This window comes from Pan troglodytes, chromosome 6, assembly GCF_028858775.2.
Source record: "Pan troglodytes isolate AG18354 chromosome 6, NHGRI_mPanTro3-v2.0_pri, whole genome shotgun sequence".
Lineage (NCBI taxonomy): Eukaryota > Metazoa > Chordata > Mammalia > Primates > Hominidae > Pan > Pan troglodytes.
This window is the reverse complement of record NC_072404.2, coordinates 128,295,616-128,318,032: the sequence shown is the minus strand read 5'-3', so window position 1 is coordinate 128,318,032 and position 22,417 is coordinate 128,295,616. Positions and strand designations below refer to the sequence as shown.

Here is a 22,417-nt window from a genome sequence, read left to right as displayed (position 1 = left end):
CTTAGATACACTCCGCATAGACTAACTCTCCAAATTAAAGGGCAGGAGGTCACCTGAGCTGACCATAAAAGCTCAGAGTGCTGATGCGAATAAGATCAGGGAAGGCTGCTTATTAACACCGTGGTCACTACAAAAGTTCTTGAGGGCATCTGCTGTGAGTTTTCCATCGTTCCTTATTGTCCTCCTGCATCTCCTGTTGCTTTTCTTGGCCCTCTCCTTTTCGCATTTTCTATGTCCTTTGCCCAGCAGTAGTACTGCAGGCATTAACCATCGTCGACCTGAGAATTAAATTATCATTTGGTAGCCAGACCTCTCCTTGAGCCTTAGAAAGCTTGTGTGCTTGAGGTCCCTGAAGTGTAACGTCATCTCAAAGCGCAAGTAACTAAAGGGAACCTACATGTGACAAGGTGCAGCGGAGGTTCAAGCAGAGCACCCCGGCCGCATCGCAACAGATTATAAAGTGTAGGGGATGAAAATGATGGAAGACATCAGAAAGCCGAGCTGTAAAAAAGCCCAAACTAAGCAAACTGAGACGCGCACGCGCGTTGCTCACAGCTTGGCTCCCGAGGCCGGGCCACAGCGCCGGCGCACAGAATCCGGGGAGGGTGGGGAAGAGATGAGCACCCAGGCCTAGAGCTCCCACTGCCTCAGCCTCCCTATCCCCGCAAGCTCCGCCTCCTCCAGCTGCTCGCCTTCCCAAACAACCGGGTTCGCCGCCGGCGCTTTCTGCCCATTGGCCCTTAGCCTTTTCCGTTTCCGCCCAGCCCTCAAAATCCACCAATCAGCTTGCACTTTTGGGTGAGGGTCCACCTCCAAGGCTGTCGCTCCGGCTCCTCTGCATCCTCTGGCTGCTGCCTCCGCAGCTCCCTCCTCCTACCCCACCTCCTCCATCTGGGGAGCGTCTGCGGGGGCCTGAGGGGCGGCGGCGGCGGCGGCTGCGATATGGAGCCAGGGGCCGGCGGCCGAAATACTGCTCGTGGGCAGAGGGCCGGGTCCCCGAACACTCCGCCGCCCCGGGAGCAGGAGCGGAAACTGGAGCAGGAGAAGCTCTCCGGTGTGGTGAAGAGCGTCCACCGGCGGCTCCGCAAGAAGTACCGAGAAGGTAAACAGCGCGCTGAGTGAGGGAGGAAGGGGAGGCCTCATCACCCCCAACCGCTTGTCACCTCTTCCCTCCTCCAAAGAGGCCACCATTAAAACGTAAAGGATCTGCACGTCCCCCCAGCCGCTGCTGCTCTCCCGGGCCTGGTCTGAGCCCTGTAGTCGGCATCAGACGCGCTCCTCCCCGCCCCCTTTTCTTTGAGGGCCCTTCGGGAGAGTTCTAGGCCTGTAAAGGAATTGAGTTCCCACCCCCTCCAAGCCCCTGTCCCCAGCCGGGGTGCTGAGGTTGTTGTCACGGCACACACAAACACATACACGCTCACAGAGGAGGTGGGGGTCGCTTTTTGCAAGAGATGCCGAGGTAAAACAAGACAGGTAAAATCCATTTGTAAAAGACGAAAAGAAACCTGAGTTGTCCCTCCTTTACGCTTGACCTACCGGCTGTACCATTTGCTTCCTTATCAGACCCCCTTCCTAGTACTTCATTCCTACAACCATGCCGAGCCTTCCTCGCGTTGGCTTCCAGGGCTGGGAAGCCAGCAGGCCTTTTAGCTGACTGGACTTCACATTGTTAAAAGGGGGCGGGCTACACTCGTGGCTCCCACTCCCATTTCTTAAATACTTGGTCTTACTGTTTATTTAGGCGGTGAGGAAGAGATCTGGGCAGGTTCTGAAAATACCTTTTGTATTGGAAGCCTCCCAAAGACACATGCCGATAAAGCCCACCCTCGGCTTCCGTGGATGGGGTTCCGGTGAGAACCCCCTCTGTGGAAGCTCATAGAGGAAGAAGCCTTAGTGGCTTTTGCCTGTGCCTGAAGAGTGTTTATAGTTGGAGTCTACAGTTATCCTCGATATCTTTAAATATAGGCTTTTGTACACAGCTGTTTTATAAGATTTTGACAGTGAAAATTCTGTTTTCATAGGCTTGGGAGAGAGACTTCTCCTGAGTATCGAAATGAGGAAAGCTTTCCACTGGTTCTCATTTTAGCTTAATTGCAAACTGAAAAGTCAGCAGCCTTCTGGTGTTAGTCCTATACTTAGTTAATAATTTAGGATTAGAAGGAAAATTATGGCAGTGAAGGAATACAGACAGGTAAGATCATGTTACTGTTGATTTATACACACGTTTCGACTACTCTAGAAAGTTAAAACTAAGTATCCTTTGTTCTTTTGAATGTAGTTGATATGTTTCATTTTTCAAACTTTAAAGGTTTCTTTCGTTAGCAAATCAAGCTTAGCTTTTAATAGAGGCTGTTTAATCATCCCCAAATGGGGCTTGTAGTTATTGTTTAACAGATAGCAATAGAAAGAGTCTTATCAGACCTACTTAGGATGGTGAAATATGTTTTTTGAAAGAATGCTACCCAAACCCACAATTTAGTCAATAAAATGAGTAGTTACCATAGCAACAACTGCATCATTCTTGATATTCAAAGAATGCTCTTACATAATGGCATTCACTGTAGATTTTATGTTATTTGGAGAAATTAGGAAATAAATGGACACATTTTCCTGCAATTTATCCTGCTATTTTGTACAAATTTAAGTGCATCTTTTTAGCATAGAATTCCATTTCTATTTTTACATTTTAATAATTTCATTATTCATTTATTCATAAATGAATAGGTTCCACTCAAATTAACACACTAATGTGGCATCTCTTCAAGTGCTGTTTATATGTGCTTAGTTCCCACATGTTTAACCATGTTTTAAGCCTGAGTATTAACCACAGGAACTCTTGTTTATGAGAATTGGGAGTTACCAGATCTAGAATAGATACATGGAGTTCATAAGTGAATGATCTAGTATGCTTCTGGGGAGTTAAAGTCCTGGCAGTTTAAACATTTGAATGAGACTATTCTTTAGGCCTTTTAATACCCTGAATTTCACTGATGATCTAGACTTCTCTAGGCTTTGCTTGAATGATATACAAAGCCCCATCAGTGAATTAGCAGAATAAGTGATCCTAATGAGCATGCTCCTTCTGCCTTTATTTCTGACATATAGGCTAAATATTAGTAGTAAAAAAGTCATCTGTGAAAAACTCTGTGCACATAATAATACTAAGGAAATAATTTTTAGTGTTTTACTTTGAGGACTTAGTATTGTGCTGATGGTCCCCAGTCTGTAAACATATTTTACAAGTTCATTTGCAAGTCAGCTGTTATGGTAATCTGAAGATTGCTTAAGTGCTAGATCAGTCTGCAAAGGCCCATTGAATCAATAACATACCTGAACTATAGCACCAATAACTATGGAAACTGTACCCCTTTTATCACAATTCTTCTACCAGCAAATGCAGTGAAAATTCCAGCTTAGGATCTTGGAGTTTTAGACTAGAAGGAACCTCTTAGCATTTGGCAGTGATTCCCAAACATGGCTGATCAGCAGATTCAACTGGGTGCCTCTTAGACAACTCCTGTATTCTACCTCAGATCTGTAGTTTAAGATCCCTATTATTAGGAACTGGAAATTGTCAGCCAGATATTAGAATGGTGATCTAATAGCTTCTTCATTTTACAGATAAGTGAGCGGAGTCCTAAAAAGATTAAAATAACTTTCTTGACGCTTTGGTAGTTCATTATTAATACTATACATATTTTATGGGAATAATATAGGTTCCCCACCCCCAACTCCAAACCTAATATTAGTGACTCCAAATGTTAGAATAGGAGGGAAAATGAGAAGCAGGAAGTGGCCCTAGAATTTCCATTAGGTGAAAAGATATAAATTGATGGGAATGGATGATCCATAGGATAGGTATGATTAGCTGAGTTGGGGCTATACAAGGTGAGGGTTTTTTGGGGAGAGATGGCAGGGAAGGAAATAAGTTAGGGTAGAATAAGGAGGCAAAACAGCCATTGAATATTAAGGACAGGAGTGAGGACTAGATAGTGACTGGGAGGTTGGAGAACAGAGCCTTCTTTTCCCTTATCTCTATTAGTGGAATTGAAAATAAAACAGGAAAAACAATGAAAATAAGTTGTGTTGTTCTTTTTTGCTGTGATAAGAAAAGATTTTTTTCCACTCTTCTCCAACCGTTTGCCCAACTGATGCTAGTTGATGGTGATGAACAGGCTTGGGGTGGGGAAGGGTGAATAGGGTTGTAAAGAGTAGCAGGTAGGCTTAATGCACTCTTTTCGTTTACCACTTTTTCCTTCCCCAGTTTACGGCCTGCCCTGTGTCACCACTTAAGAGATGCTGTACCAATTTGTCTAAAGGTAAAGTGAGAACTGGAGATAAAGGTGTGTTCCAGGCAGCACTCGTATCTGAAGCAGTTACTAAAAAGAAATGGTAGGGAGATGCCTAGCAGTGGTGATGCAAAGGGGTATTTCTGGTGTCTGCCATTGATAGTTAAGAGACAGTCTTTTAAAGTGAGGTTATATTCATAAGATATTCATAAGATAGGTTTTTCACTATCTAGTGAATAGATCCATATTTATAAATGGAAATATGCTTGCACATATAGGTGTTTTCTGTCTTTGCATACATAATTTTTAAAATTTGACCTCCATGTAAACCAAAAATATTTTAAATGTATAAGAGTTATAGACAGCTTTTTAATAAAAAAAACTAGTTTCGCTTTTCAAACAGGGACTTCATTATTTAATTAGATGAGCCTGACAAATATGTATCAAATCAAGAACTGAAGTAGAGCCATGTGTGTTTTTGGTTGTCTTTGTATGATTTTTTTTTCCATAATCATATTCACATGAACCCATTCCTATAATGATTGCTTTTATGCCTGGCATTTCTCTTTCTAAACTTAAAGTGTTTATATAAAAATTCCAAGAAAATATAAAAGGCTGCAGTTGTCAGGAGTAAAAGTACACTTTTCATTCCATTTCGTTTTTATTTTTTTAACCTATCTTATGAATATCTTTGGGAATTTTATCAAATTATTCAATCCCTGAATTTACTTGTTCTGCATACCAAACAGATTTAAAACAGTTTATCACATAAACACCTGCAGCTTATAAATCAATCACAAAAAAAGTAAAAGTATGTACTAAACTGTTAAAAGAGGTATTCTTAAGGTCATGGAATTAGGGGGTGATCTTAACAGGTGAATTAGCACGGCAGTGTAGGATAAGCTGAAAAATATATTTGTGATTGACTATTCTTCAGCAAACACTTAAAATGAGAATTGTGGGGGAAGGGGAAAAACTTTTGTATTAAAATAATTTTAAACCAAAAAGTCTAAAAATAAGAGAATGAATGTAATGTTGGTGTTTTTCCAGAAACAAAGTTTTGAAGTTGTTTTAAAAATTAGAATGAGACTCCTTTTAATTGAACTTTTCTTATTTTTTTTCCTCAGTGGACTTTAAACACAGCTGCTTTAAAATTTTGACCAAGTCCAAGACCTTAAGAAACTTTGAACAGATTCTTTTCTCAAGTGAGGTTTTGCTGTTTTCTTTTTGTGTTCTTCTTATACTTATTCTGATATAGAATCAGAAAGCTTTTTGTGATAGAATATTTGCCTGATCAGTGAAATAAATAAGGTGAAGGTTGTCACAGAAGGTCCTGTTAAGTTTGCACTAGGAGAGTTTGAACTGCCTTTCCCAACAGAAGAAAAATAATGAAAAGAGTTCAGTAATCAGTAATACTAAAAGATAAAGGGACCATTTATATAGTCAGTTCAATGAAGGGCATGTAGGTATACAATGTACATTAGTGTTTAGCTATTTGATTTTGTTATTATTAGTGTTCTTTGTGACAAGGTATCGTTTTAGGGGCTTTTTGCAGTTGAAAAGATACACTAGAAACCAAAAGCATTGTTGCAGATTCCTTGATTGTTTAATGGAAAATAAACCCACTAACATAGCGGTTCTTAGCCTTGGTTCCACATCAGTATAATCTTTGGAACTTTGTGGAACACAGACATCTGTATATATAAAAGCTCCCAGAGTACACAGTGGACAAAGAGGTTCAGAAACACGGCTATTGTAGTAGGAGGAATCTAGGAGAAAGGAGGCTTTTATACTAACCTGATCTAAAGTTAATAATAGCTTAAATAACAGTAGTGATGATGAAAATAGAAGAAGACAGACTTCGAAGATCAGAATAGGCAGTTTCAGTGAAAATAAAGAAGGGTCAAAGATGATGCCAATATTTCTTTCCTGGAAAAATGTAGATAGCTATTAGCATACACTTTGGAAATGGTAGGAGTTGGAGGCAAGAGGAACAGGGTAGTCAGGCAGATTGGCTTGTTATAGGGATAATGGTAATGATTTAGTTTGCAATCTATCCTTTGGAAGTTTAGGATTTGGAAGCCCTCTGTGGAGGGTGAAGCTTTGAGGCAAGTAAACTGCACAATGGGGTTGTAATATAGAACTGAGGACAGATCCTTGGAAGACACCAGTGGTTAGAGTTTGGAAGAAGAAAGTGGAACCATCGCAGAACACAGGGAGTACTCCCAGGGATTGGGTGTCTGCTGTGCTGGGTACCAACACAGTAGTAGAACTGTATCTGCCGCCATTTATGCTTCATTTACAGTAGAGTGAAGGTGTTCATAGTGACAGCCTAAAGTCCTCAAGAAAACGTAAAATTACGTTTACTATAATATTTCTTAAGAAAATATTGATTTGCTTTGATTTTCAAAGAGTCCCAGTCTTTCAAAATCAAACAAATCAGTATTTTCAGTTGGTTTTGGTGCATTTGTTTTCTTTAATAAGTATATATCATGTTTGCAGCTTTAAAGCGTCTAAGGCCATGGTTCTTAAAACGTTAGTTGGCTCCAGAATCTTCCGGTGAACTTTTTAAAATGCTGATTCTTAGGTCCCCAGAAAGCAATTTGGTGGATCTGAGATTTGGGGCCCAGGAATCTGCATACTTAATGTCCCTTATGTGATTCTAATTCAGGTGATCATTGGAACACTTTTTGAGAAAACGTTGAACTAAGATTTTTCTGTTGCAAAGAAAAGCAGGGTACTTTACTAAAGGATGTGCTCGTCCTGGGAGTTCAAATTGTTTTTCACATTCATTCCTTCCTCATATGTGTCTATGAAATATTTATTTCTGTCATAAAAATACAGTATACAGAGTGAAACATCAGTTGAGATAACTGAATTAGTTAATGATTTTTCAATAATAGGTAGTCTCGCTACACCACTGTGTAAGGAGCTACTTGTTTTTAAGGCACACTTTAAGAAGTTGTCTTTAAATTTCTTCATTGATAGTTTTGACACATTTTTATATTAGTTTTCTATCTTTTGGTAGCCATTTCTATAGTGTCTAAATAAGTCAGGCACATTTGTCACATAGTTCCTGTTATAATCATCTCTTCTTCAGTATTTTTGTTAATTTCCTAGGGCAATCTCATACATTGTTCACATTTGACGATTAAGTTGAGACTTTCCTGTTTTATCATACAGTACTTTTGGAGCTCCTGTTTTTACTAGTCCTTGCTAATTAGCAAAAGCAGCAGGATCCCTACCCTCTTCAAGTAACAAAAATAATAGAGATGTTAACCGTAGCTATTCTGTCTTTATGTCTTCAGGGTAGCATTAAGGATTGGGTGGCTCCTGGGCATTATCCCTGCCCCTCTTCCTTCACCCACCAATTCAAGTAAAATTTTCTAAAATGTTCCTCTTTAAATCAGAAGTACTGATGTACTGGAAGTTTAGCAGCATAATGTTTTTAACAACTTTAAATCTAGATTATTAAGGATTATGGCTTAGAGTCCGATCTTCAGGCCTCTTTTGAAATGACCTCTTCGTGGTTGGTCTTTTAGGCCAGTTTATTGTAATGTAAACTCTTGAAACAAAGATCTGGGTTTTTATTAATCATCACAACCCCATCCCCACAAACACAGTTGTGTACAGCACCTAGCACAGAATCCTACATAAGTAAGTGCCCCTACCTAAGTGCCCCTCTTACCTTGTGCTTCCATAGCATGATTGTGCCTACCTTTATGGTATTTATAACTTACCAGTTCATTTGTCTGTTTTATCTACTAAACTTAGTTTCTTGAGTAAAACTCTGCCTTTTATCTCTGTAGCCTTAGTACATAGCACCAGGCCTTGTAGATTTAAGGCACACGCACAAAAGAAGCTAATGTAAATATTTCCAGATAGTTGAGTTTTATCTTTTTATATTCATAACTTTAAAATTTTAACTTGTGGGTACCCATCTTTTCTAATTTATGCTCATGTCTTCTTAAATTGAGTATATTAGATTAATTTTACCCTTTTTTAAATGGTCCAAGTTATTCTGAATAGCATTCTATTTTTCTATAAATATAATGGTAAATATATCCTTACACTCATTATGGTATCTTTATTTGTTCTCATAAGGATGTTGTAGTGGGTATAATGTATGTCTCTCTGTATGTTGGTAATAAAAATAGTAATAGTGAGCTGGGTACAGTGGCTCATGCCTGTAATCCCAGCACTTTGGGAGGCCGAGGCAGGTGGATCACGAGGTCAAGAGATAGAGACCATCGTGGTTAACTCGGTGAAACCCTGTCTCTACTAAAAATACAAAAAATTAGCCGGGTATGGTGGCATGTGCCTGTAGTCCCAGCTACTTGTGAGACTGAGGTAGGAGAATCACTTGAACCTGGATGGCGGAGGTTGCAGTGAGCCGAGATTGCACCACTGCACTCCAGCCTGGGTGACAGAATGAGACTCTATCCCAAAAAAAGAAAAAAAAAAAAGTAATAGTTTTGTGTATTTGTTTATATTTACAGATAAAAAATTTCAACCCCAGTATATCAGTCTCTTAAATTTGAAGTGAAATTTATACTAGTTACAAAATCTAACATCTGACAACCACTAAACTATACTGACTTATTGTGCTTTAAGTGTAGATACACTAATACCCATTGCTGTGTTTATTTTAGAATAGGTGGTTAATCTTCATGCATTTAGAGCAGCATGTGAGTATCCATTTCCATTTATATAGAAATTAGGATAAGACTTTTTCATTGAACATATGAAAATTAAGTTCCAAAAGGCTGTTCATAAATCCTTTTGTTTGAAAGTTGAAAATTAAACTAAGCAAGTGCTCTGTGTGGTCATAGACCCATCTGTGAAGTTCACTTTCACAAGGGAATAACATGTTGGTGACATTGGTTATGATTTTTCTTGATTTCTTTCCATCTCCCTTATAGGATGTGTTCACAGACTTGCATTTTGGAGTATTTTTATCGTTGATATGTTTATTATAAAAGGCTGTTCCAAGAACAGAAGATACACCGTGAGCCAATGTTTGTAGATATTAAGTTTAATCCATGCATTGATTTGTTTTGTTGTGTTTTTTTTTTGTTAATTAAATTGGACTCTTAAGGTTGTCCCAATCCCCCTGCTCTCTATATTATTTTGCCAGGCTTTTAAGCTCACAACCTTGCTATACACCATTGGTTTTAAGCCATAGCTACACGTTGGATTCATCTGGGGAGTGTTAAAATAAATGACCAGTTGCCACTCCAGACCAGTTAAATGAAACTTCTGGGTGATTCCAATGTGCAGCCAGAATTGGCAGCCAGAATTGAGAACCACTGCCAGAAATCTAACAAATAATGCAGTTGTAGAGACTAAATAACTGCATTTGACTGACAAAAGACCATTTGTTTGTGGTTAGTAGAGTCTGTGTACTTTCCTCTGTTGCAAAGCTTCGCTCATATCCATGAAAGTTCATGAATTAAAAACTTATGAAGAGAAGCAAAGTTTGTGGTTAGGAGCATGACTTTAGCTTTTGACTACCAGGTTTGTTGTGTAACCTTGGAAAAGTTTACTTAATCGCTCTACTTCAGTTTCCTCATCTATAAAGTAAAATATCTGCCTCAATGGATTGGTATTATAATTAAATGAGTTAATATTTGAAAAGCACTTAAAACAACATTTGGCATATAGGAAACACACTAAGCTTGTAAAATACAGAAATTTAAAAATAACAGCTCTTTTATCTGTAGCTATACTGCTTCAGTGCATTTAAGGACTATGACATTAAAGACTGGATGGCTCCTGGAATTTTTACCTAGACTGTTCTGTAGTCTTCTCAGTATTAAAATGACTTTTTCTTTTTCTTCTTTTTTTTTTTTTTTTTGCCCCTTTTGCTGTTTGTGTTTCTAAGTTTTTATATGAAAAGTCCAACCTTTTTAGCATGTCAGAATATTGGTGGTGGTCTCTTCCCACATGAGAGAAATAACTATTCATAACATGTTGGCTATAAGATGCAGGTTTTCAAACTTTTTGTTTTCTGGTTACTTTTTGGCTCTTAATTACCAAACACCTTGGATGTTTTTTATCCCACTTTTAGATGTGTCACTGTATCAGGTGCTCAAGAGCTGAGAAGACTGGTCTGTGTATGGCTTAACTATGTGAGACAATCTGAATTCTGAACATTTTGTTTTAATGCCTTGAAATGGTAGCTGAACTTGTTTGCACTTAGTCATGAGTTTCTTTACTTACCTTGTGTTAGAGAAAATGACCGTTAAAGGTACTTTGAACTTGAATTTGGTAGTCTTGTCATCTACAGATAAGGCATCTTAGGGCCCGTATTTGGCAATATGCCTAAGTCAGAACCAAATAAATTGTTCTGAATTTCTAAAAGTTTAAGACTTTTGATACTCATGTATTTTTTTGCTTCTTTAGAGAATTTGATGTCCCTCAAATTTAATGAAATATAATCTTAATTTTGTAACATATACCATGCTTGTGGCACATCATTTTTAAAAATTAAATTTATTGAGGTATGATTCATGTACAGTAAATTGTGTCTTTTTAAAGTATATAATTCCGTAAGTTTTGACAATGCATGCATCTCTGTAAAACCATTACCACAATAAGGCATAGAACATTTTCATCACTGCCAAAATTTTCTCATACTTCTTTGCAGTCAGTCTCTCTCTATACTCTCAGTCTCACATGTCTTTTCACTATAGATTCACCTCCATTTATTTTCGTTTCTTAGCTATTGTGAGTAATGCTGCAATGATTATAGGATTGCAGATATCTCTTTGACATACTGATTTCGTTTCCTTTGGATAAATACCCATAGTGGGATTGCTGAATCATGTAGTAGTTTTATTTTTAATTTTTTTAGGAACCTCCATACTGTTTTGGCTGTACTAATTTACATACCCAACATAAGTATACAGGATTCACTTTTCTTCACATCCTCACCAATGCTTGTTATCTCTGGTCTTTCTGATAATAGCCATCCTAACAGATGGGAGGTAGTATCTTATTGTGGTTTTAATTTGCATTTTCCTGATGATTAGTTTTGTTGAGCACCCTTTTATATACCCATTGGCCATTTTTTGTGTTGTCTTTGGAAAAATATCTATTCAGGTCATTGCCCATTTTTTAGTCAGATTATTTGTTTTTTTGCTATTCAGTTTGTATGAGTTTTTCTTATATATCTTTTGGATATTAACCCCTTGTCAGGTATATGGTTTGTAAATATATTTTTATCTTAAAATGGCATCACATATATACTTGCTAACTTATTTTCTGTGCTTTATATGTTTTGAAAAGGAGAATTAGGATAGTTATTGAGAAAAAATATTGTTTTTATATACATCAAGTATATAAAAATCAAGTGGTCCTGGCATGTAAAAATGCATGAACCTTAGCACCACCTATTCATTTTTTTCACATATAAGTAATTCTTTATCTATTTGGTGGTGTTACTGTTCATTTCTCCTTGAGCTAATAAATTTTTCGAGAAGATCTGTGTACTGCTATTAAAGAACTTAATGGATATGACTGGACTGTCAGCTGCAAGGTTTTCTTTTGACAATAACACAAAATGAAAAAGCCTTTTTAATAAGCTTAAAACAATGGTCTCTAGAAAAATGACATTGAAATTATTGCTTTTCTGACCTTGGAACTCTTACTTTGAAAACAGTAACTATTGTTAAAAATTTAAATTCTGCTTTTGAGTCACTGCTATTTATTGACAGCCATCATCTGTAGTTTGAATTTTATCTTAGCAATTTAATTTGTTTATACTTTTCATGTTTATTATTTAAGCATGATGAAAATTTAAATATTTTGTCCTCCACTGACTGAGCACCCTAATTAACTTCTCTAATTTATACAAATTATAAATCAAAAGTAGTCTTTGCTTTTCCATTTATACTTTCTATTGGGAAAATCACACCTGGTTTTAACAGACAATATGTATAAATGAGTGACAAAGTACCGTAAGGATGGCAGATGAGGGAGGTATAAGATGATAAAGTGGGAGGCAGATAAACCCTCTTGAAGAAAATATGAATTCAGTTACATTTTGAAGGAAAAAAAATGCTGTACCAGATGGCAGGAGAGAGGTTAATTCATAAAGAAAGAATAATATCAACTCTAAATAAATAATTTAGGGATTCCATTGGTTCACTTTAATTTGGAATTGTTTTAGAGCTGCGCTTCTGGATGTTACGTAGAGCAAAAATACTTTTAAACCCATTTCCTTGTACTTGTTTTTTTACAAAGGCAGTTGCATTGTAATAATGTCTTAATCACAAAGTTATTAAAAATGGAACTCTTTTTAAATTAATGAAGGTGCTATTCTTTGCTAGTTGTCATTGTCCTTTTATTAGTAGCTCCTAATTTATTTTTTAGTTGTGACATAGTGTTTTTGAAGGTGAGTTTAGTCAATGCAATAGTTATGGTATTATCTTGATATAAGATTCAAAATAATTTGGTTCATTGATTATCATATTGAACTTGGTTTGGCAACTTTAAGTTGGCATCACTCATGTTTAAAATTATGAATTTGTTTTTTAAAATGGGTGTTTAAAAAATTTAAATGTTATGGGATAACTAAATAGAAGTCATGTTAATGTGAACTTTGTTCTAGAATTTTGTAAGACAATTTAAGCTGTAGAGCATATATTTTTAAATTGTGCTTTCTAAAAATAATTTGTGAATTCTCTGTAGTTGGTCAAAGTAAAATGTGTGTACCCATTGCAGATTTTGTTCTCCACGCCTCCCTTTCCCCTTGTACCTGTCTCTTTCTCTCTCTCTTTCTCTCTGTCTCACTTTTACTTTAAGACACATGTATTTTTTCTAGAATGCCTATAAGAAATTGGTAAGAAAATGGGTTATTAATTACAACACTTTTGAGTCATTCACAGATGCCATTATATTAAAATAAATCATAAGGCTAATTATTAATTCATTGAGAGTTCTGATAGAACTTGAAGACCTAAATGTTTCTTATACTGTGTTGACTAGACCTTTCATGCAAACTTCAAGAAGTTCTAGCTCCTGATTTACCTTTTAATAATGAAAAAATGTTGTCCTTTTAAATAGTATATCTTTTAATTATTAGTTGACCTAATAACTAAGTGATAAAAAAATCCTTAAAATTGAGTTTTAATATATTGTTTGTATATGCAGTTTGAGTTGGTAGAGGAGTTTTAAATATTATACTGGGCACTGGTGAACCCTAACTTTTTTTGGATTTTAGAACCTGAATCATAGATTACTTTGAAAAACTTTGCTCAAAATTTAAATACCATTATTTTAAATACTATAAAAACAAAAAGTGGGCTATTATGAAAATACTTACCTTTTCTCATTCCTTTTTAATAATTTCATTTATTTTTAAAATTACCTTAAGCTTTCAGAGGTATTTTGGGAAGTGGAATTTTCTCATAACTAAAGGCCAGCTATGTTTTTTGTTCAATTTTATAACCACCAGACTTTTAACAAAATGTATACACAGTAGTCAGAGTTTGAAACATTTTTATTTTATAAATATATGAAATAAAAGTTTTGGGTCCAGGATGCCTTGCATAGGATATAGGGAACCCGTCAGGTTCATATCTCTTTTATAGCATTTCCACATTTTACATGTCTTCTCCCCTTTTTTTGATACCAATGCCTGCTCATTAACTTTATTTTCTGTAGCATTTAATATGGAGTATTTTTAAAAGAAAATCTGTTGAAAGAAGGAAAAATATATACAGTTGCATCATCTACTGTCAGTTATATATTTAAGTATACTTCACTTTATGAATCACATCAATTTTCAGTGTCAACACACTTTGTGAGAGTCTGCAGACTCCTCAATGTTAATGAAATCGTTAAATTGAAGTTGTTTGGTTAATCTGAGTTGCATTAGCCTACAAAGTTTGAATTCTTCCTTAGGACTTCAGTGAGGTAGATAGCCATAAAATTTCATTAGGTGGTATTTCATAGAATTTTGTTGAGTATGAAAAACTAGAGGTCTTCTAAAAAGTTGTAGGGTAGTAGGTTTCTGTATATTTTCAGTTCTTTGCATCTTATAGCTAGTAGAATAATTATAGAGTAAATTGGGTTTCAAAGTATATAGTGACATGGCAAGGACTCTAAGAATTTCTAACAGATGCCTTTGTTGCCTCACATAGCACACCCTTTGTCCTCACCCATGGTAGATAGACACTTTGAGCTCAGATTCACTAGCCCTTACATAGACCCACTTTAAATGAGTGCTGCTTTTTTGTGTTCTGCCTTTCTCCCACACTGCTGGAGCCCACTGAGATTGTCCCCTTATTCAGTGGCTAAGCGCAGACTAGCAGTGCAGATTGTTAATAATTCTCAGTTAATGGGGATAAGAACTTAGCGATAAATGCCGTGGCCTCCCATTCTTTAGGTACACAATTCTGGACACATTCGGTATGCTTTTCAGTTTGCCAACAGCAGCAACCTCAGTAAAGCAACCTTGTATTAGTTTTTTCTCCTTCCCATCTTTCTCTCTACTTCCTTACTCCTGTTTCCTAGGATTCTCACCCAATTAAACTACATGGACCCAGGTCTTTGTCTTAAGTTGTACTTTTTTTTTTTTTTTGAGACAGAGCTTGGCTCTTGTCACCCAGGTTGGAGTGCAGTGGCATGATCTCAGCTCATAGCCACCTCCCAGGTTCAAGGGATTCTCCTGCCTCAGCCTCCCGAATAGCTGGGATTACAGGCACGCGCCACCACACCTGGCTAATTTTGTATTTTGTAGTAGACGCAGGGTTTTACCATGTTTGTCAGGATGGTCTCAAACTCCTGACCTCAGGTAATCTGCCGGCCTTGGCCTCCCAAAGTGCTGGGATTACAGGCAAGAGCTACCACACCCAACCAAGTTGTACATTCTATAGATGCTAAGTCTTGCAGAAAGGAAAAGAAAATATGTTTGTTTTAAGCATAGCTTTTCCCAGGTATATGTTATCATAGAACTTGTGTTTGAATGACTCCTATTAACAGCACATATAATACATTTATGTATTTATTTATAATGTGTAGATTCTATAGGGCAGTGAAACTTAAAAGTTCAAAAAAAGGCCTTCTAGACTTGACGATTCACCTTTAAAATTATACAATACCTTAATGAATGATTTAGTTTCAAATTTGATGGATAAAGTCAGAAATAGTGTTATGTACCATCATGGGTTTATGAAAGTGTCATTAATTAAAATATTGTTTCAAATGCCTCAGTTTCTGAAGTTCTATTTAGAGACTTGATAAATAACTACATCTGAAAGATGTTGCTAAAACTGAGGAAAGCAGTAGTGTGTTTAAATTAATATTCCAATACAGCAGGCAGGCCCTCAAACTGTATGTCTTAAATGAACTTCGGTATGTGGTATTCTGACAGGAACATTTGTGTATACCTTCTACTTGAACATTGAATCTGCCTCAAACTTCACCCTTTTTTCTTTTTCCTTGGACTTGTGTTTTATGAATAGTTATTTTATCACAGAAGGTCATTTTCAAATGAAACTGCTGGAAAAAAACATTAATAGGAATTCAAGTCAAACTGCTAAAAAAAAATAACATTGGCCATTATATTAAAATAAATCATAATTTATTATGATTTAACATGATTGAACTTGAATACCTTAACATTTCTAAAACTGAGGAATTTTTATTTGAGAATCTAGAAAACTTTTCCCTGCTTTTTTTAAGTTAATAGTTATTGCCAGTCTGATATGTAACAAATTGAGAGGCCAGTCACTACCCAAATGTTAGTGATTAATGGAAATATTTGTATATGAGTACATAGCCCCCTCAAAAATAATTCTCTCAGGTTTAAAATCAGTATTCAGGCCAAGACTCAGACTGATATATAGTCATCTTAACAATGTGTGAGAGGGTTTGTTTGTATCCTTACTCTTCTTTCCTGATCAAATTAGAGGGCTAATAGTTTGGTTTTCAACTCAGTACTTATTAGACTGTAGACCCTAAAATACCCATTAACTGGGATTAACAGAAAGATTTTCAAATTTGAATAGTTAAGTATTGGTTGTTACATTTGGACTATTATAATTCCTTTTCTGTTTAAAAAAAACCTCTTAGATGTAAGAATTCAATAATCTTAAGTGGAGGAAGAATTTTTGTATAATTATCTCCCACATTTGGCTGTTCTATTTATAGTTTTTTTCTTTTTTTTTATTATTATTATACTTTAAGTTTTAGGGTACATGTGCACAATGTGCAGGTTAGTTACATATGTATACATGTGCCATGCTGGTGTGCTGCACCCATTAACTCGTCCTTTAGCATTAGGTATATCTCCTAATGCTATCCCTCCCCCCTCCCCCCACCCCACAACAGTCCCCAGAGTGTGACCTTCCCCTTCCTGTGTCCAAGTGTTCTCATTGTTCAGTTCCCACCTATGAGTAAGAATATGCGGTGTTTGGTTTTTTGTTCTTGTGATAGTTTACTGAGAATGATGATTTCCAGTCTCATCCATATCCCTACAAAGGACATGACATGAACTCATCATTTTTTATGGCTGCATAGTATTCCATGGTGTATATGTGCCACATTTTCTTAATCCAGTCTATCATTGTTGGACATTTGGGTTGGTTCCAAGTCTTTGCTATTGTGAATAGTGCCGCAATAAACATACGTGTGCATGTGTCTTTATAGCAGCATGATTTATAGTCCTTTGGATATATACCCAGTAATGGGATGGCTGGGTCAAATGGTATTTCTAGTTCTAGATCCCTGAGGAATCGCCACACTGACTTCCACAATGGTTGAACTAGTTTACAGTCCCACCAACAGTGTAAAAGTGTTACTATTTCTCCACATCCTCTACAGCACCTGTTGTTTCCTGACTTTTTAATGATCACCATTCTAACTGGTGTGAGATGGTATCTCATTGTGGTTTTGATTTGCATTTCTCTGATGGCCAGTGATGGTGAGCATTTTTTCATGTGTTTTTTGGCTGCATAAATGTCTTCTTTTGAGAAGTGTCTGTTCATGTCCTTCGCCTACTTGCTGATGGGGTTGTTTGGTTTTTTTTCTTGTAAGTTTGAGTTCATTGTAGATTCTGGATATTAGCCCTTTGTCAGATGAGTAGGTTGCGAAAATTTTCTCCCATTTTGTAGGTTGCCTGTTCACTCTGATGGTAGTTTCTTTTGCTGTGCAGAAGCTCTTAACTAGATCCCATTTGTCAATTTTGGCTTTTGTTGCCATTGCTTTTGGTGTTTTAGACATGAAGTCCTTGCCCATGCCTATGTCCTGAATGGTAATGCCTAGGTTTTCTTTTAGGGTTTTTATGGTTTTTGGTCTAACGTTTAAGTCTTTAATCCATCTTGAATTAATTTTTGTATAAGGTGTAAGGAAGGGATCCGGTTTCAGCTTTCTACATATGGCTAGCCAGTTTTCCCAGCACCATTTATTAAATAGGGAATCCTTTCCCCATTGCTTGTTTTTGTCAGCTTTGTCAAAGATCAGATAGTTGTATATGCGGTGTTATTTCTGAGGGCTCTGTTCTGTTCCTTTGATCTATATCTCTGTTTTGGTACCATTACCATGCTGTTTTGGTTACTGTAGCCTTGTAGTATAGTTTGAAGACAGGTAGCGTGATGCCTCCAGCTTTGTTCTTTCGGCTTAGGATTGCCTTGGCGATTCGGGCTCTTTTTTTGGTTCCATATGAACTTTAAAGTAGTTTTTTTCCAATTCTGTGAAGAAAGTCATTGGTAGCTTGATGGGGATGGCATTGAATCTATAAATTACCTTGGGCAATATGGCCATTTTCATCATATTGATTCTTCCTACCCATGAGCATGGAATGTTCTTCCATTTGTTTGTATCCTCTTTTATTTCCTTGAGCAGTGGTTTGTAGTTCTCCTTGAAGAGGTCCTTCACGTCCCTTGTAAGTTGGATTCCTAGGTATTTTATTCTCTTTGAAGCAATTGTGAATGGGAGTTCACTCATGATTTGGCTGTTTGTCTATTATTGGTGTATAAGAATGCTTGTGATTTTTGTACATTGATTTTATATCCTGAGACTTTGTGGAAGTTGCTTATCGGCTTAAGGAGATTTTGGGCTGGGACAGTGGGGTTTTCTAGATATACAATCATGTCATCTGCAAACAGGGACAATTTGACTTCCTCTTTTCCTAATTGAATACTCTTTATTTCCTTCTCCTGCCTAATTGCCCTGGCCAGAACTTCCAACACTATGTTGAATAGGAGTGGTGAGAGAGGGCATCCCTGTCTTGTGCCAGTTTTCAAAGGGAATGCTTCCAGTTTTTGCCCATTCAGTATGATATTGGCTGTGGGTTTGTCATAGATAGCTCTTATTATTTTGAGGTGTGTCCCATCAATACCTAATTTATTGAGAGTTTTTAGCATGAAGGGTTGTTGAATTTTGTCAAAGGCCTTTTCTGCATCTATTGAGGTAATCATGTGGTTTTTGTCTTTGGCTCTGTTTATATGCTGGATTACATTTATTGATTTGCGTATATTGAACCAGCCTTGCATCCCAGGGATGAAGCCCACTTGATCATGGCGGATAAGCTTTTTGATGTGCTGCTGGATTCAGTTTGCCAGTATTTTATTGAGGATTTTTGCATCAATGTTCATCAAGGATATTGGTTTAAAATTCTCTTTTTTGGTTGTGTCTCTGCCAGTCTTTGGTATCAGGATGATGCTGGCCTCATAAAATGAGTTAGGGAAGATTCCCTCTTTTTCTATTGATTGGAATAGTTTCAGAAGGAATGGTACCAGTTCCTCCTTGTACCTCTGGTAGAATTCGGCTGTGAATCCATCTGGTCCTGGACTCTTTTTGGTTGGTAAGCTATTGATTATTGCCACAATTTCAGAGCATGTTATTGGTCTATTCGGAGTTTCAACTTCTTCCTGGTTTAGTCTCGAGAGGGTGTATGTGTCGAGGAATTTACCCATTTCTTCTAGATTTTCTAGTTTATTTGCATAGAGGTGTTTGTAGTATTCTCTGATGGTAGTTTGTATTTCTGTGGGATCGGTGGTGATATCCCCTTTATCATTTTTTATTGCATCTATTTGATTCTTCTCTCTTTTCTTCTTTATTAGTCTTGCTCTAGTGGTCTATCAATTTTGTTGATCCTTTCAGAAAACCAGCTCCTGGATTCATTAATTTTTTGAAGGGTTTTTTGTGTCTCTATTTCCTTCAGTTCTGCTCTGATTTTAGTTATTTCTTGCCTTCTGCTAGCTTTTGAATGTGTTTGCTCTAGCTTTTCTAGTTCTTTTAATTGTGATGTTAGGGTGTCAATTTTGGATCTTTCCTGCTTTCTCTTGTGGGCATTTAGTGCTATAAATTTCCCTCTACACACTGCTTTGAATGTGTCCCAGAGATTCTGGTATGTTGTATCTTTGTTCTCATTGGTTTCAAAGAACATCTTTATTTCTGCCTTCATTTCGTTATGTACCCAGTAGTCATTCAGGAGCAGGTTGTTCAGTTTCCATGTAGTTGAGCGGTTTTGAGTGAGTTTCTTAATCCTGAGTTCTAGTTTGATTGCACTGTGGTCTGAGAGACAGTTTGTTATAATTTCTGTTCTTTTACATTTGCTGAGGAGAGCTTTACTTCCAAGTATGTGGTCAATTTTGGAATAGGTGTGGTGTGGTGCTGAAAAAAATGTATATTCTGTTGATTTGGGGTGGAGAGTTCTGTAGATGTCTATTAGGTCCACTTGGTGCAGAGCTGAGTTCAGTTCCTGGGTATCTTTGTTAACTTTCTGTCTCGTTGATCTGTTTAATGTTGACAGTGGGGTGTTAAAGTCTCCCATTATTATTGTGCGGGAGTCTAAGTCTCTTTGTAGGTCACTCAGGACTTGCTTTATGAATTTGGGTGCTCCTGTATTGGGTGCATATACATTTAGGACAGTTAGCTCTTCTTGTTGAATTGATCCCTTTACCATTATGTAATGGCCTTCTTTGTCTCTTTTGATCTTTGTTGGTTTAAAGTCTGTTTTATCAGAGACTAGGATTGCAACCGCTGCCTTTTTTAGTTTTCCATTTGCTTAGTAGATCTTCCTCCATCCCTTTATTTTGAGCCTATGTGTGTCTCTGCATGTGAGATGGGTTTCCTGAATACAGCACACTGATGGGTTTTGACTCTTTATCCAATTTGCCAGTCTGTGTCTTTTAATTGGAGCATTTAGTCCATTTACATTTAAAGTTAATATTGTTATGTGTGAATTTGATCCTGTCATTATGATGTTAGCTGGTTATTTTGCTCATTAGTTGATGCAGTTTATTCCTAGCCTTGATGGTCTTTACAATTTGGCATGATTTTGCAGTGGCTGATACTGGTTGTTCCTTTCCATGTTTAGTGCTTCCTTCAGGAGCTCTTTTAGGGCAGGCCTGGTGGTGACAGAATCTCTCAGCATTTGCTTGTCTGTAAAGTATTTTATTTCTCCTTCACTTATGAAGCTTAGTTTGGCTGGATATGAAATTCTGGGTTGAAAATTCTTTTCTTTAAGAATGTTGAATATTGGCCCCCACTCTCTTCTGGCTTGTAGGGTTTCTGCCGAGAGATCTGCTATTAGTCTGATGGGCTTCCCTTTGTGGGTAACCCGACCTTTCTCTCTGGCTGCCCTTAACATTTTTTTCTTCATTTCAACTTTGGCAGATCTGACAATTATGTGTCTTGGAGTTGCTCTTCTTTAGAAGTATCTTTGTGGCGTTCTCTGTATTTCCTGAATCTGAACGTTGGCCTGCCTTGCTAGATTGGGGAAGTTCTCCTGGATAATATCCTGCAGAGTGTTTTCCAACTTGGTTCCATTCTCCCCGTCACTTTCAGGTACACCAATCAGACGTAGATTTGGTCTTTTCACATAGTCTCATATTTCTTGGAGGCTTTGTTCATTTCTTTTTATTCTTTTTTCTCTAAACTTCCCTTCTTGCTTCATTTCATTCATTTCATCTTCCATCACTGATACCCTTTCTTCCAGTTGATCACGTCGGCTCCTGAGGCTTCTGCATTCTTCACGTACTTCTCGAGCCTTGGCTTTCAGCTCCATCAGCTCCTTTAAGCACTTCTCTGTATTGGTTATTCTAGTTATACATTCGTCTAAATTTTTTTCAAAGTTTTTAACTTCTTTGCCTTTGGTTTGAATTTTCTCCTTTAGCTCGGAGTAGTTTGATCGTCTGAAGCCTTCCTCTCTCAACTAGTCAAAGTCATTCTCTGCCCAACTTTATTCCGTTGCTGGTGAAGAACTGCGTTCCTTTGGAGGAGGAGAGGCGCTCTGCTTTTTAGAGTTTCCAGTTTTTCTGCTCTGTTTTTTCCCCATCTTTGTGGTTTTATCTACTTTTGGTCTTTGATGATGGTGATGTACAGATGGGTTTTTGGTGTGGATGTCCTTTCTGTTTGTTAGTTTTCCTTCTAACAGACAGGACCCTCAGCTGCAGGTCTGTTGGAGTTTGCCAGAGGTCCACTCCAGACCCTGTTTGCCTGGAGCAGCGGTGGCTGCAGAACAGCAGATTTTCGTGAACCACAAATGCTGCTGTCTGATCGTTCCTCTGGAAGTTTTGTCTCAGAGGAGTACCCGGCCGTGTGAGGTGTCAGTCTGCCCCTTGTGGGGGGTGCCTCCCAGGTAGGCTGCTCAGGGGTCAGGGGTCAGGGACCCACTTGAGGAGGCAGTCTGCCTGTTCTCAGATCTCCAGCTGCGTGCTGGGAGAACCACTGCTCTCTTCTTCAAAGCCGTCAGACAGGGACATTTAAGTCTGCAGAGGTTACTGCTGTCTTTTTGTTTGTCTGTGCCCTGCCCCCAGAGGTGGAGCCTACAGAGGCAGGCAGGCCTCCTTGAGCTGTGGTGGGCTCCACCCAGTTCGAGCTTCCCTGCTGCTTTGTTTACCTAAGCAAGCCTGGGCAATGGCGGGTGCCCCTCCCCCAGCCTTGCTGCCGCCTTGCAATTTGATCTCAGACTGCTGTGCTAGCAATCAGGGAGACTCCGTGGGCGTAGGACCCTCTGAGCCAGGTGTGGGATATAATCTCCTGTTGCGCCGTTTCCCAAGCCCGTCGGAAAAGCGCAGTATTAGGGTGGGAGTGACCCGATTTTCCAGGTGCTGTCCGTCACCCGTTTCTTTGACTAGGAAAGGGAACTCCCTGACCTCTTGCGCTTCCCAAGT

At 37.8% G+C, this 22,417-nt stretch overlaps 1 protein-coding gene across 1 annotated transcript in view; it reads left to right on the top strand.

Moving 5' to 3' along the window:
- The first annotated feature begins 455 nt into the window (after nucleotides 1–455).
- Nucleotides 456–22,417, top strand: part of BMT2 (base methyltransferase of 25S rRNA 2 homolog) — a 119,304-nt gene continuing 97,342 nt past the window's right edge. Inside the window, exon 1 of the mRNA XM_009454218.4 lies at nucleotides 456–1,102. Within this exon, the coding sequence (XP_009452493.2) occupies nucleotides 943–1,102 (160 nt within the window). The 5' untranslated portion in view covers nucleotides 456–942. The remainder of the gene's footprint in view (nucleotides 1,103–22,417) is intronic.